Genomic DNA, 16,648 nt, shown 5'->3' on the forward strand with positions numbered 1-16,648 from the left:
GCAGCGGGCCCGCGGGAGGGGCCCCCCAGCCTTGGGTGTACAGGGAGGCTTGCCACAGCTGAAGGTTATCTGAAAACAGGTGAGGGAGTAAGTTGGACGTATGCACTTTCTTGTATCACGGCAAACAGGACAGCATTTAGAAATAGCTTCAGTTTCCTTCTGTTACCTCAGTCCTATGGAAAAGCAAACCCGAGAATTTAGCCCCAGAGCAGGTAAGGATGACTGTCCTTTTGTTCAAAAAAACCCGCTTTGCCTCCTAATTAAAATGGTCTAGGATGATTATGCTATTGATCACCAACACTCAATGCTGGCACACGTCCCCCACAGAACCATACCAGGCAGGAACACCATTTTGATTCTATACAAGAAATTTTAGGTATAATGCTGGCTTGCATAGAACAGTCAAAAATAAGGTCTTTTTTATGTATGTCAAATACTTACCAAGGATGTTGCATTATCAGTCTTCTGCAGGTAAATAAGCTGGTGATTTCTAGTGACTAAACACTTTTAACTAATTTCCCAGGTGGCCTACCTGAGAAATAAGCATTAGGAAACTGATACCTGATGACAGTAATTGTACTGTCCGACACTAAATTCAAATGATGGATGAAAAAGACCACAGCAAGGCCAAGGACATTTTGGTGAGAAATTGCAAATGAATTCACAGAATTGTTGAGGTTTGAAGGTACCTTAGGAGATCATCGAGTGCAAACCACCTGCCCAAGCAGGGTCAGCTAGAGCAGGTTGCACAGGACCTTGTCCAGTTGAGTTTTGAGTATCTCCACAGATGGAGACTCCACAACCTCTGCCAGTGTGCAACATCCCTCACAATAAAAAGTGTTTTCTTGTGTTCCAGTGGAATTTCATGTGTTTTAATTTGTGCCTGTTGCCTCTTGTCCTGCCAGTGGGCACTGCTGAGGGGAGGCTGGCTCCCTCCTCTTCACTGCGTCCCGTCGGGTATTTGTGCACATACATAAGATTACCCCTGAGCCTTCTCTTGTCCAGACTGAAGAGTCTCAGCTTCTCCTCACAGAAGATGCTCCAGTCCCTTAATCGTCTTTGTGGCCCTGCACTGGCCTCCCTTGAGTTAAGTCCATATCTTTCCTGTACTGGAGAGACTAGAACTGGATGCAGTACTGCAAGTACGGCCTCACCAGTGCGGAGTAATTTGTTCAAGAAGTCCAGGGAATGTCCATTCTGCCAGCACTGCAAGAAGGGTCTGTCCAAGTTTAAAAAAAATAAATCTCACAACAGTTCCTTCTTCTCAGCTGTTCTTGCTGCAAACATAGTTAAGTGTATGCACTGATAGAAAGGAATAATAGGTTTAAGTATACTGGATTTGGAATAAATACAATCCTGTAAGTCATTCCTAAGGAAAAGCTACTCACTTCCATTTGAAGAGAATCATCCTGATTGAACATTTACTTGCTTAAGTGAGTGTAACAGTGCAAAAGGCCACATTCTCTCAAGCGGATATTGTTACCTTTGGATAGTGTGCTGGTTTGGGCTGGGATAGTGTTAATTTTCTTCATAGTAGCCATCATGGAGCTCTGTTTTGGATTCGTGCTGAAAACAGCATTGGTAACACAGGGATGTTTTGGTTACTGCTGAGCAGTGCTTACACAGAGCCAAGGCCTTTTCTGCTCCTCACCCCACCCCACCAGCAAGCAAGCTGGGGGGGCACAAGAAGTTGGGAGGGGGCACAGCCAGGACAGCTGACCCCAACTGACCAAAGGCATATCCCACAGCCTGTGACGCCATGCTCAGCATATAAAGCTGGGGGAAGAAGGAGGAAGGGGGATATGTTTGGAGCGATGGCATTTTGTCTTCCCTAGTAACCGTTACACATGATGGAGCCCTCTTTCCTGGAGATGGCTGCACACCTGCCTGCCCATGGGAAGCAGTGAACGAATTCCTTGTTTTGCTTTGCCTGCATGCACACCTTTTGCTTTACCTATTAAACTGTCTTTTTCTCAATGCATGAGTTTTCTCACTTTTAGTGTTCCAATTCTCTCCCCCACCCCACTGCGGGGGAGTGAGCAAGTGGCTGTGTGGTGCTTAGTTGCCAGCCAGGGTTAAACTACAACAGATAGTATCTAAATCCTCAGAACAGACACGCATGCAGACAACAGCAATGCAGTCCTTCATACTACTGAACTGGAAAGGCTAGTCAGCTGCTGTGGGCAGTAGCATAGTAGGAACTGAAGGACAGCTATTCACATATTCCAGACAGTGGACAACTTACCCAGAATATAATTGTGATGTGACAAGCAAAATGAATAAAGACCAACCCCACTTCTCTTAAAAAAAATTTATTAGAGTGCAGCAATGACTGTCAGAAACAACATTCTGAGCCGTCTGATTTTATAATAAGAAAACATTGCATTGTGAGGTTCTCATTTCTTGCCCATTTTGTATTTGAACAACCAATTACTTTGGAATTCAGAACATTTAGAAAATACCAGCTTTGCTAGTCAGTAATGAAGAGATGGACTGGACAGGGAGAACAGAAGTAGTCCTTAATAATGTATAGAATAAAAAGATTTTGAAGGAAAGTTTTTTTATCCATGCCTTTTTAGTTCTATTGAGAAATGCACTAAAGTCCTCTTCCCTGGGAACAGAGAACAGTACTGCAACGCCAGACACGCTTTATACATTTCTTTAAGCCTTAAATTTGCCAATGTGTTCTCGAGCTATGATCATCCTTTGAATCTGAGCAGTTCCCTCATAAATCTGAAAAGAAGAATTGCAGTAATGTTAGCTGATGATTTTTAAAAGGTATTAAACAGATCTACACTTTTAAACCTTCACAGGACTAATCCAGTGTGGATTAGGGTGTGCAGAAAGACAGAGAAAACAGAAAATTCCAGCGTGGCAGAGTAACTACAGTGGGCTAAATGGAATAAATCACATACAAGACATTGAGAGACAGTCTTGTCCTCTCAGGTGCTCTTATATACACTCACTAAGATTCTCATGAAAATGAACACAGTGGGTGAAGAAGGATGAGGAAAATTTCTTATCTGAGGAAGAAAATACATAATTTATATCTTACAAAGTAGGATTTAAAACAATAGGTGGAGGGGGGGAGGTGACTTGTGCTGAAAGTGGTCAATTTTCTTTGACTAGCCTTTCAAGGCCATATCAAATGCTCTCTTTGATCCATTTAGTTCCATTGCTTCTTGTTAACTAGTACTCTCTCCTACACAGTTTTGTTTGGGTTTTTTAATCATGTATTCTTGCATTTTCTTCTAGAAACAGTCTGCATCATCCCTCTGTTCTATTTGTTTGCTGGCAGCAAAGTGAAAGATAGACAACAAAGCATATATGAAGTTCTAATGTTGGAGGCCATACGCTCCGCAAGTACACTGCAATGTAATGCGAGGGCTGAGGTGATATAGTTTAGGGGTTTAAGTGTTTCAGCTCCCAATTCTGCCAGAACTTGGTTTGGCAAATTGCTCAGATTAATACAAATTCACTTTCTCATTCACTTGTAGGAATAATCTTCCCAAGAACCTTACAAAGCTTTGTGAAAATAAAGATGCTAGAACCTGTGTTCACCTTTGGTTTTTGGCTCAGAAGAAATTGTTCATTCCCAAAGTGAATTCTCTGACTGCTGCTGCATACCCCACATTGATCCAGTTCATAGAGCAGATTGCGCTTTGGAGCAAACTGAAAGGGAAACTCTGCTTTCTCTGTATACCAAACACCCACCAATCCCTAATGAAGACATAATGGTTCCAGCCTACAACTGGACCCTTAAAATTACATGGATATTGGGGACATATAGTCCAGGGGACCAAACAGGCTTGCTGTCAACTCAGCCTGCCCAAACTGCTTATAGTGTAGTTGCAGGGGGCTCAGCAGCTATTCCTGCAATCTACTAATCTGCTCCTATTGCACTAAATTGCACCTCTTGATGAAGACAGCCATGGAACTCAAGTGAAAAGACAGTGAAACTCACAATCTTCTTAAGTAATTACAAGAAAGAAAGGCTTTGGGTTTTAAGTCAATGGAAATAGTTTCAAGAATTATTGACAGTTAAAGAAGGGAAGTTTTCCAAATTTGAGAAATGAAACTAAGTTAGAGATTCTACCAGAGTAGCCTAGATTTGTAGCCAGATAAACCTAGAGCAGAGTAAGGACATGTAAAAATGTTACCGGTAAACACAGCATTAGAACTGTATAATACTGAAAAAGATCAAATATATGGAGGAAGAAAAAGTTGGAAAACTAAGTTTCTGTACATAAAACATATGGCCAAAAGCATATACCATCTGGAATGGGGCAGCAATGCAGTAAGGCACAGTGAAGTGCATGGTATAATCAAGAGACATGGAAAAAATAATGGTAGAGACAAAAGCCTTTCCTGAGTTCTTTTCAGGAACAGAAAACCACCAAAAATGTAATACTAAATCTGATTAATCTGAACAATTAAAAAAAGAAGTCTAGCGATGCATTTGCAATGGACCAGTGTAATGGAAAACCTAAATAGTTGTGATCCTGCAAAAATCAATCTCAGCTTTCAAATAAAGTTCTAACCCTCACACCATCTTTCTCTAGAAAAGCATGCATCCTAACAGGAAAAAAGCCCAATCATAATAAAGTTCAGTTAATCATTCATTTCCTCACTCACAGGAGTGCAATTAGTTCTAAGAATCTTTAGGTTCAAAAATAGTGGCTGTCGTTCCTTAAATAGAGGAAAATAAATTCTTGGTTAGTGAGAATAATAGTTTTCATTTTTAAGTCAGCTGTAAGAGAAATATTAACTACCTGGAATCTTAAGAATGACAGCTGTTACAGCTAACTAACATTACAGGTCATGGTCCACATGCATTTCTTATTATCTGTTCTGATACGTTTTACCTAGTCACTATTAATGGCATAAAGAGGTGAAAAGATTTTGCTGAACACAAAATATTCTCACTGAATAAAGAACTGTAGCATAGTATATGCTAATAGAATTATGACATCACATGGAATAATTTCTTGGCAGTAACACTGCAGAAAAAAAATGGGATTATGGGTGACTGTGGGCTAAATATGAGTAAATATGAGCAGGTCTTGTTAAAAAAAAAACAAAACCAAAAAAACCACTCCAGGTTGTGTCACACTTCTGTTAATACAACACATGCAAGATAATCATTCCATGATACTCAATACTGGTAATATCTCAACCAAAGTTTTCTACCCAGCTTTTGATGCCAAAGTTTCAAGCACAACGTTTAGAGCACAGCAACAAATGATGAAGAGGCTAGAAACAGAAAAGGGTGTGTGTGTGGGGAAACAAACAAACAAACCAACCCCCAAAACTTATGAGGAAAAAGGTGAAGAAACTGCTTTAGTGTTCAGGCTGAGAGGAAAGCTAATCTAAAGGCAGGCACCAGTCCAGGACACATATGGAAGGTCAGAGGATTTCCATCGCTGAAGGTTTTCAAGAACAGCATTACACAAAAACCATTTCTACTTATAGAATACCAAAGCAATCCCTGATATTTTGATCAGTTTTTTCTATGGTGTTTTCTTCTAAGAGTTCATAAACTTCAAAATTAAGAGTCCAAGAATTTCAGTTACCACACTGGGGAGGGGGAGGAAGAAAAAACATAATTTATTTCTCTTGTGCAGGCTCAGTTGTTGGTCCAGTGCAATGACTTTTGTATGCAAGAATTTGCCAGATTTGAATGACTCTTCCTTTAAATTGAAGGATTATTGCTTTCATTCTAAAACCTTTTTTTATATGTGTACATCATGATTTGAAATAAGTAGGCATTAGTTTATTTTATATAAAATTTATGCATTACTATAAAGATCACATACTCTCTTTTACTTACCTGGTAGATTTTAGCATCTCTCATTAGTTTTTCTACAGGATATTCAGTATTAAATCCATTTCCTCCAAAAATCTGTACTGCATCTGTAGCTACTTGGTTTGCAATGTCACCAGCAAATGCCTTTGCAATGGAAGCATAGTAGGTATTCCTGCGACCAGCATCAACTTCCCATGCAGCTCTCTGGTAAGCCATCCTAGCAAGTTCCACTTTCATTGCCATTTCAGCAAGCAAGAAAGACACTGCTTGGTGCTGTGAATGATGAAATAAACTAGGTTAACATCACTCACTTAAAGTTCTATGGCATCCAAGAAAAATATAATCAATACAGCGATCTCTTCAACAAACTCACTAAATTGTACTAGGGGAGTTCTAGAGAATATGCATCAGGCTCTCATAATTGTATGCTGAATTAGACTTTTAAGTTTTTTATTCTCAAATCCATTCAGTCGTAGGGATTAAATACTGAATTATGAAGTTCTTCACTATTCATGAGATTGGGGTTACCTTGCTATTTATTAATATTTCTTGAAAACCAGTAAGCAGTGTGATAGGCGATGTATTCTATTAGTATTAATACTGTGCGTCTTGTTTCACGTAGCTCAGAGGTTTTTTCCTTTCCTGAAAATCTGTTTATTAGCACTGAAGAACTGAAGTATATCCTGATAGTACATGAGTTTCAGGTTTTTAAGCAGAGTTTTCTTTCTGCTTTTACCATTGATAAATTATAGAAAAATTCCTGAAGCTACACATAGCTAAGTTTACTTAAATGGTGCTGACCTATATACTTGGAATGGCAGAGATATAAAAATTAAGGAACTAAAAAAAAAAATTAAAAAAAAAAAATCAAGAAATAACCTAGAAAAATCAGTAGTAGTACATCTGGTGTGAAAACATAGCTTTTATTTATATTCTCTCTCTCCCCGCCTCCCCACTACCCCCCACCTCCACTTACTTCAACAATTGCTTTCCCAAAGGTTTTTCTCTCCAAAGCATATCTAGTAGCTTCATCAAGTGCTCTTTTTGCTAATCCAACAGCACCAGCTGCTACCTGAATTGAATACAGCATAGAATAGAAAATCAGAAATTCCTACTATATTTTATAAGTAAGTTATTTCGGATACTTACAGGTGGTCTGGTCTTATCAAAAGCTCCCATTGCAATTTTAAAGCCAGCTCCCTCAGCTATTAACACATTTTCTTTTGGGACTCTCACATCTTCAAAGACAATACCTCTGGTATCTGAGCAGCGTTGACCCATATTCATTTCCTGAAAAGGGAAAATCACAGAGGTGCAACTAAATTGGATTATTCAAAGCTACAATACGTTTTCATTCTTTAGTTTACTCAAAGCATAAAGTATGGGTTTTTTCCCCAAAATACTTCATCTAAAAATTACCATGTACACGATAAACACTAGTTTTGCACTTGCAGACCAGCATGCCCTTAATTTGTCTAAGTTGGGCAGTTTACTTTCTCCATATATGCAATCAGTTCTGTAGCTGTAATCAGCCTTGTTGTCTTTCTCTAGTTCACCTATATCCCTTGAGGTAGAAGTGGTAAAAGTAAAGAATCTAATATGCAGGCAGTAGAGGTGTGCTACAAATAAATAAATAAATGAGCTTTTCAAGTTTTTGGATTCCTTTCCTAATGTTCAACATCCAGTATGCCTACTACTAAAAATAATACCTTTTTTTTTCTTTAAAGTGAGAACTAGCACCAGTGTCTCCAAGGCTCCTTCCTTGACCAGCAGTAGCTAAAATGAAAGCTCACTCTGTGTGTATTTATGGTTAAAATTGTCCAATTTGCTTCTTATCCTTTCAAGGCTTCTCCTTTATTGGCACTTGTCAATAAGATAGTTCTCAAAGTTTCTTTTGCAGCTGTTCAAAGTCATCTTACTTTAGACCATTCCGAGTAATTCCGTATCTGAATTAATAACATTATAATTATAGGTAAGTCTTATGAATAGTTTCTGTATGTTGTGAAAATGAAAAGATGACTGTACATAAGTGTATGAAAACGTTCAGTTGCACAACAATCTTTTTCCTTTAATGGTAATTTGTTGCATTATTGGTTTAGAATTGAACAGTATTTTCTGGTTTGTCAGATAAGAAATACAGTCTTCACCTTTCTTCCAATCTGGATTCCAGGGCTATCTGCTTCCACAATGAATCCAGTAAAGGCTTTGCTTGCAGGAGCTTTTGGATCTGGATCAGTACGAGCTAGCAAAAAATACCTAGTGTAAAACAAATAAGAGGGATGCAGTTTATCCTCATGGTTAGCAACCAGATATTTTTTTAGCTAACATTTTAAATGTTGTATGTGCACTTCTACCATATAAAAAATTCTATCTGTAAGTTAACAAACCTTTTTTCTTGCCCCTCCCAAAAATAAACTGAGAGGAAGGGAGAGAGAGGAAGTTTCAAAGACTCAAGATTTCATAAAAATAAATAAAATTAGTTCAGATCAACATGCGAAGATTCTCCACCTTTTCCATGTATTGTAAGCCTTTATGATATTATCAGCTTCATGAACAGTACAAAAGAAATCTATTCAAACCACGTACATGAAAATTCATGCTTAGGAAATACATTCTTGCATGCAAAATGTTATGTTGTCATCTGATTTCAAAGATTTGGTTTTATTCTTTGAAGTGTAAGTTGTGAGTAAGTATTTCTCTTGGAAATTAAACAGTTGTAAACACTTTCATGGTGTTCACTAATGTCAAAAGATATCTGGCAGATTGTCTTTGATGGATCTGCCTTGAACAAGGGAATAAATAACTATAAAATTCAGGTTTATATTGTAAAGCACACTCCATAGACACCACAGCAATATCTGGATTCTTTGACAGCTGGAAAATACCCTTCCTTCAGAAAATAAAATATAACATCGCAATCCAGCAGTGTTTCTAGCTTCACTGGAAGCGAGAGATGTTTCTAGCAAAATCAGGATCTCAAACTACAAAGCAAGGCCGCTAGTAGTATAAGCCTCTTGAGTACTTTGCAAGTTAAATCATGCTGTTGCTGTCCTGCCCTGAAGAAAAAGCAGAGTTAATTTTGTTTGATAGCAGCAAGATTCAAGAGGTCTTCTTGAGGGAGTTGTCATGACATTGTTCATTTTCCTTTTTAGTCTTTGCACAGCACTGAGGCTGCATTCTTATATCCTCACCCGATAAACTGGTCAGAGATTGAAATGTAGTGTGTTGAAACACAATGAACATTCAGATTTATAACAGATCTTTAAAGAATTTAACTTTGGGGGTGAAGGGGGAAGCCACTTTATAACATAACAACAGAAAATACGAGTTAACAGTTAACACACCAGTTTGCTTTCCCACCGTTTGTGATCCACATCTTCTGACCATTAATAACATACTCATCTCCTTTCTTCTCAGCCTTTGTTTTTATACCAGCCACATCAGAACCTGCTCCGGGCTCTGTTACACAGTAAGCCTAAAAGAAAATAAAATGCAAAATCTTGAGGAATAAAACTTTGAGAAAAAAACAAAAAGGAGTTAATACTGATTAACATGGTTTAGGAACATTCCACAGTGTAGCAGTTTTACTTACACACATCAGTGGTTCCTCTGTCATTCTTCCCAAGTATTTTTTCTGCTGATGCTCATTTCCTCCAATGATTACTGGCATTTGCTGAAAGAAAATATTTAGACCATTGATCCATTTTTTTAAAGTGCACAGATTCTAGTTTAAGAGACATAAGAAAAGACAGAACTTACCCCTAGGGAATTTGCTTCAATGGCAGTTTGAACTCCTGTACATCCATAAGCTAACTCTTCCGTAATAAGGCATGCTTCAAAAGTGCCAAGACCAAGACCACCTACAGTTGAAATATTTAATTAACTAAAATGGGTTTAAATTGCAACATATTAGTGATTTACACAAATTAATTAAGAAAAAATATATTCCCCCACCTACGTTTATGTACCGTGTTTGATTAGACACTCTCATGCAAGCTTTTTAAATAAAGTTTTGTCAGAAGAGTAACAGGTGATTTGAAAATTACGTGTCACAGTTCCAGGTCTATTGTGGGATTAATGTGGGACAAGTTGCACAAGGTGGCAAGAATGTACCACTTGAATTTTTTTACTACTTTACACTTGAGAATTAAGAGTTCTTAGGAAGCAGAGAAACGGCTCCTCAGCTACCGCAACACTTAGGAGGGAAAAAAAAAAAAAAAGTTTCCATATTAGTCAGACAACCAACTCAGTAACCTGTTTCTGACAGCAGCCAACACTTTGGGAAGTACATACAAATACAATAACAATATGACTATACTTCCTCAAAAATATTTTCCCAAGCTTTCAGGTTACTTCCTCAGCCAAAGAGATACCTCTCTATGGCGTCTTTGTTATGGTAACCCTTGACAGACATTTCTTAATTGAATTTGCCCAGCCTCTTTTTTAATCTATGTAAAATTTGAGCATCAGTCTGAGAGCAACGAGTTTCACAAATTAACTACACACTGCATGTGGAACCATCTCCTTTCATCCTGCCATCTACTGACTTAATTTGATGCCTTCTAGTTCTATTGAAAGGGACAGTGAACTATCAATCCCTTTTCACACTCTCCATGACACTGACATTTTAGTCATTTCTCACACAGAAGCTACATCACACACAGAAGATCCATCTTTTATAATCTTTGTCATCCTTTTCGGAACACTCTACATTTCCACAATACTCTTTTGAGGTGGAAGAATTGGACTACACAACGAATTAAAGAGGCAAGTGCAATGTGGATTCAGGCAGCAGCATAATTATGCTTTCTGCTTTTTTCTTCATTCTCTTAAAGTTCCCTTCTGACCTTAAATTTCATGGTTTTGACCACTTTTGAGCATTACGCTGACGCTCACAGGACTATATTATAAACCCCAAAAATCTCTTTTTTGAGAGGCAGTAACTAGTTCAGAAGATACCATTTCTCTGTGAAGTTCGTATTGCTTCTTTCCCTTTACATGTGCATCCCTTTCCCTCTTTTGAATTGCATTTGCCATTTTAACAGTCACTGTTTCATGACCTCCTGCAGCTCTCTGCACCAGCCTCATCTTTTCTACACTGAATAACTAGTATTATCAGTAAACTCTATCACCTCAGTATTGACCCCCTTTTCCAGTTTATTTATAGGTATTCCAAATAGCACAAGACCCAGCAAGGCTGTGCTGCTAATTTTTCCGCTATGAAACCTGATGATTTTTAAAAACTTATTTTGGAGGTTCAAGCATTCTATATCAACCGGGCATCTCTTGTTTACACACTTATTAGCTACTTCAGAGAACTCCAATGATTTTATGAGGCCTGACTGCCCTTCACAAAAGCCCTTCTCTAGCATATCGTATTTATCTGTTCCCACTGTTTCTGTACTTCATCTTACTTGCTCTTAATTTACATGGTGTATCAGGCTGACTAGTATGTATTTTTCCAGATCTCCCTTGGAGACCTTTTAAAGCAATGGTGTCCAATTTGCCACTTGCAATTTTTCATTTAATAACCAAGTGATTATACACTGCAGTAGTCCAGCTATTTCAGCCTTTAGTTTCTCTAGAATTTGTGGCTGAATAAATCTGGTCCTCACAATTGCTCCTTTTGTCTTGTTGTTCCTTAACCTCGTTTATTAAACTTTTGATACAACATATACCCTCTGATTAGTCTTCCAAAAAAAAGGGGTCTGCTATGGACGCTCCCCTAACTTCTTGTTCAACCAATATAAATGCAAAAAAGAAAATTATTTAACATTTTTTCTATGGTTACTCATATACCTAAACACTGCCAAAGCAATGTTGTACTGCACCTAATCTAAACTGAAAAACTGTCCTTCTGGAATAAACTCTTTAAATTGCTCTAGCCTGTGTCAGAGACTAGAACAAAATATGACCTTCTAATTTCTCTGCCTAATCAGCTGACACAGTGCACCAGGGGAACATTAGGCAGTTGTAATCACGGTAGGAAAATCTGGTCATAAATTACTAAATCATAATCTGTCTAATTTGTCTCCTGATTACATCCACACCTAGTAACACTTGTATGTGTCAACTTGCCTACTGATTAAATTTAGATTATTCAAGTATGCAACTGTTTATTTTATACAGAATCCATAATTACATATATAAATCTCACCTAATGCCTTTTCTTTGTTTCATTTTACAGATTAAAAAGAATGTTTACTTACCACAGCTTTCTGGTATGTGTGAATTCATAAGACCAAGTTCCCAAGCCCGTTTTATAAGTGGAAGAGGATACTGAAATAAACAGGGGAAAAAAACCTCTTCTGATTCATCACAATCAACATTTTACATTTTATGCAGGTTAAGATAAAAGTCAATTTTTTCCTTACACTGTGGTAGATTTACCTCTCCAGTTTTGTCATATTGTGCAGCAACAGGAATAATTTCCTCCACAGCAAATTTACGAGCAGTAGCTTGAAACTCTTTCTGTTCATCACTAAGTTCTATTAAGGAAAAAAAAAAAAAAGTCACAAATTCTCTACCATCTTTAATTTTGCCAGTTGTCATACTGTGAGAAAAGAGAAAACAAGAGTGTCCTTCCAGGACAACCCAAGCCACCGCTTCCTGGGCCTCTCCAGGAAGCAAAATGCTCAGCTTCCTCTTCCTCCTGGGAGAAAACCTCCACTGTTCTCTCATCAACAACTACTATGCACTTACTTATTTCTGATTAAATTATCCACAAAATATTGAAGATGATGTAGAGAGGACTGCATAACATACATTGTATTACCAAAAAAGAAACAAGAAGAATGCTGTGCTAACTGAATGGAGGAAGAGAAGGAGGCACATGTCCTCCAAAGATCCTGGCTTGTTCAGTTTCAAACATCTAGCTGCTGAGCCACTATAAATTTGCTTTATGTATGTAATATGCCAAGATGAGGGTGAATTTATTTATAACGTTTCCTTAAAACCAACTTCAACTATGACTACATTGAGTTACTTTAACATTGTAAATGGCAGTGTGAGATAATTATTCAAACCTAAGCTTTTTTTATTGCCAAAGTATCTTAAGACAGACATGAGTTAAAAAAGAAGAAAATCTTATAAACACTACACACATACCTGACTTGCCTGAGCTGAGGAAGAAACTAATTTTGGTTTTCAAACATTTTTTGAAAAAAGAAGAGAAATCTATTTAGAATAAACACCTTCATTTAAAATTCATGTTGAACTGCAATACAGGATTTTTTTTTAACTCTGCAATTTGCCCTTAATTGCTATATTACTTTCAAAACCTGTAATACTTACCAAAGCTAAAGCCAGCTCCAGATTTGCCTATATGTAAGTTTTGAGCAGGTTTACTAGAAAGTGACCTCCATCCATGCCCTGCAATGGTTTGAAGCAGTTGCTAAAGAGAAAAAGAACATGAGGTGTAAGATCTTTACAGCTCAAGTCTCCTAAAGCTACCAGCCTGACTGCAGCACATCTTTAGATGTAGAATCCCTCTATAAAAACAATATCACATCAAGTATAATACAATTACTACAGGGATAAAAGAATTCTTGGCTACCTTAAGTTTTGTTCCTGTGGCAAGCGGTGCTCAGGTGAACTGACAGCTATACCAGAAATCCCAGGCTTTAACAGCACTGAGCATGAGTGAGCTGCTGTATCCACTTCTAAGTACTGCACAATTGATTATTTAAAAATAATTAAGCATAATTAAAATTTATTTTCAGAGACATAGCAACATGTATTTCTTTCACTTAGACGCACACTCATCAAACCTGCTTTTCTTGCCCACTAGTGAATATTCTATCTATCCAATGTTTACCTACACGCAGATTTAGCAAGACTTTAAAAACAACCTACCTATTAAGCAATATCTATCAGAGTGTTTTGATAATTTCCCAGACTCACATCTGCTTTCTTATAATGATATGCTGTCATGGACACTTCATGTTTATTGTTATTACACTCCAAATAGGATAGAACTCAGCAGGCTATGTGAAGTTTATTTTTCTTCCTAACACATCACAAATTTATTCTTTTTCATTGTAAGTGCTTTCTTTGGTTTTTTAAGTTTAGTGTCCACAAATATTACTGTTACAGCTGTTTTCAGACTGCCTTAATACTGTGCAAAAACACGTCTGAATTTAATTTTTAAAGGTTGCTTTACTCTCTTTCATCCTCCAGTAGTTACAAATCTCTGAATTGTTTGGGAAAAAAAGTTAAAAATATTTAATTGGATAAATTTCTAAAAAGACCTGAATCAATACTGTGTGAAAACAAATTAGCCTAAAGACTAAGAAAAGGCTTGTTCCTGAGATTCTTATGTAACAATGTAGAAAGAAAGAAAAAAAAAGGCGTTATCAGACCAGTCATTTTGTAACATTAAAAAAATTGAATTAATCATAATAGTGCAAAACCAGAGCAGGAATTATACTGGAAACTCTAGAAGACAAGGTCATTACAGAAAGTTACATAGCTGGGAAGTCAACATGGCGCTTCAAAATAAAAGTTGTGACAGAGAACTGTGCTCTTAAAAATAGAATGCTATGCAGAGATGGTTACAAAGTTACGCGAAGCATGAAGAGACAGGCAATAATGGGTATCAACACAGTGAAAAAAGTGTTTCCAGAGGTTACTGAAAACATCCATGAAGTTGAAAGGTGAAGAAATGCAGAAAGACCACTGCTAGGCATGGAAGAGGGGGAGGCTATGACATAATTGAATACTGCACTGTTGAGTCAGTTTATTAATAGTTCAGGATTGCATTTTCCAGTAGGCAATACATTATTCAAGTTCTCACAAGCCACAGACATCGCAAAATGGTATCTTGCTAAGTTCTGTGTTACTGCTACCACTCCTACACAGAAAAACAAAACAATACCAAAAAACACCTAGAAAGACCTTGATCCTTCAGAATGTTTTATACCTATTTTACCTGGAAAAGGACAAGATGAGGTTGAAAAAAAGACAGATGCTTGTAATAAAAAAAAAAAAAAAAAAAAAAAAAAAAAAAAAAAAAAAAAAAGAGAGAAAAAAATTAACCCTTGATAGAGTCATACATAGCTTTGCCACCAGAAAGTTTTGTCTACACTAGAAAAGGTACTGAATTCAAACTAATGCTAAAAGGGATACCCTATATGAAAGCAGCTGTCAAATTTATGCTAGAGAACTTCTGTCTATTGTGGGTTTTGTATGCAAGGTCAACACTGAAGGTTACTCTGGAAAAACTCAACACTCCCCCCACAAATAGAAATACAAATTGCACAGGTGGGATTCATACCTGGAAGCTGCATGAGTGATCAAGTGCTAAGGATGGCAGTTTGCTACACATAAGAATTTGCATGGCCGTCTGTCTACCCTGACAACTTTCCTATTGCTTGCCTCAGAGGAACACCTTGATAGAGTCATACATAGCTTTGCCACCAGAAAGTTTTGTCTACACTAGAAAAGGTACTGAATTCAAACTAATGCTAAAAGGGATACCCTATATGAAAGCAGCTGTCAAATTTATGCTAGAGAACTTCTGTCTATTGTGGGTTTTGTATGCAAGGTCAACACTGAAGGTTACTCTGGAAAAACTCAACACTCCCCCCACAAATAGAAATACAAATTGCACAGGTGGGATTCATACCTGGAAGCTGCATGAGTGATCAAGTGCTAAGGATGGCAGTTTGCTACACATAAGAATTTGCATGGCCGTCTGTCTACCCTGACAACTTTCCTATTGCTTGCCTCAGAGGAACAGTTAGATTCAGCGACAAGCTACAGCTAGTAATGCTCAGACGTGACTCCTACTGCACTTCCTTGCTCTACTGCATAAGCTCTGTCAAAATCAGAAATATGATCGCTAAAGTGGCAAGACTAACGCTGGAATGATCTGCTGACAGAAAAAGGGTGTGACAAGGATACACATGGAAGTGACGCAATCTTTGTTACCTTAACGCCAAAAGAACGACGGAACTTCTTCGAAAAGCTGCACATCACAGAAAAAGATAGGACAATAAGCTAAGGTCACTAACTTTGGTTGTCCCTCACATAACTCAGAACAAAACCAAAGAGAGTTATCAAGAGCAGTTTGTTGCTTGGGGTAACATGTCAGGAGGCTGAACTTGAGATACCAATGCCCTATGGTAGGCATTAACTAACTGTTGGCTTCCCTCGCCTAAAGCATTACTTTTGGTCTCTAAAACAGCAACTGGCTTCAGATGGAGACTTCTTCCCTCACTGACGCTGTCACAGCAACACTTGGGACACATGCTCAAGCTGCGTCACCTTGGGGCAAAATAACACTGCTGCCAGGAAGCTCTGACGAAGGGCCCTTCAGCTAATTCGGACTCACAAATGGCTCTGGAAGCGGCGAAACCAGAAAAAGGCCTGTGTAAATGCTAAACAAGGTAGTACCCAAATTTTGAATAGTTTTTACTTTCTAGGTTGAAGCTAGGGGGTTACTGGTGGTTCGGTATTTGTTAGTATTCAAGAAAAACAACTATTACATATCACCCATATTTTAAAAAACTAGCATAGGTAGTATGGCTAGGTATGCTTAAGGACATGCATCGTATAAAACAGCCTGAACTGAAGCCCTGTGATGTTCTGAAGCCGCCTCCACCGTTTCAGCGGACAGCGGGAGGTGCCAGACCCACCCAGCGTTTTTCTAAACATTTCGCGGCACGGCCTTTGGCACATGAAGAGCCCCAATGTTGTGCAACAACTCCGCTGAAGAATAACAGACAGCAACGCCCATTCAGACCATTAAAGCCACAAAGCTCGCGGATAATAAATAACGCAGAGACAGCAAAAACAGAACAGCGAGTGGATTTCAGCCCGGCACGGCTTCGCCCTCCGGGG

At 38.0% G+C, this 16,648-nt stretch overlaps 1 protein-coding gene across 1 annotated transcript; it reads right to left on the bottom strand.

The window, feature by feature from the left end:
- Nucleotides 1-2,294: 2,294 nt before the first annotated feature.
- ACADM (acyl-CoA dehydrogenase medium chain) lies at nt 2,295-16,253 on the bottom strand. Its single transcript, XM_035891804.1, has 12 exons — nt 15,737-16,253; nt 13,100-13,199; nt 12,197-12,294; nt 12,016-12,085; nt 9,566-9,666; nt 9,399-9,479; nt 9,151-9,281; nt 7,954-8,062; nt 6,956-7,096; nt 6,783-6,878; nt 5,831-6,079; nt 2,295-2,733 (listed from the first exon to the last, which is right to left on the bottom strand). Exons 1-12 carry the CDS (start codon nt 15,779-15,781, stop codon nt 2,662-2,664), a joined length of 1,293 nt encoding a protein of 430 aa, XP_035747697.1. The 5' UTR covers nt 15,782-16,253; the 3' UTR covers nt 2,295-2,661.
- Nucleotides 16,254-16,648: the final 395 nt, after the last annotated feature.

The sequence above is a fragment of the Egretta garzetta genome, unplaced genomic scaffold, assembly GCF_000687185.1.
Source record: "Egretta garzetta isolate BGI_Z169 unplaced genomic scaffold, ASM68718v1 scaffold163, whole genome shotgun sequence".
Classification (NCBI taxonomy): Eukaryota; Metazoa; Chordata; class Aves; order Pelecaniformes; family Ardeidae; genus Egretta; species Egretta garzetta.

What these genes read in the sequence shown, in the direction of transcription:
- ACADM (XM_035891804.1), bottom strand. Translation starts at nt 15,781, where the DNA reads ATGTGCAGCTTTTCGAAGAAGTTCCGTCGTTCTTTTGGCGTTAAG. An exon ending in AATATGACAAAACTGGAGAG is followed by an intron (nt 12,086 to 12,196) that starts GTAAATCTACCA and finishes TGTTTATTTCAG; the next exon opens with TATCCTCTTCCACTTATAAA. An exon ending in ACACATACCAGAAAGCTGTG is followed by an intron (nt 9,667 to 12,015) that starts GTAAGTAAACAT and finishes TTTCAACTGTAG; the next exon opens with GTGGTCTTGGTCTTGGCACT.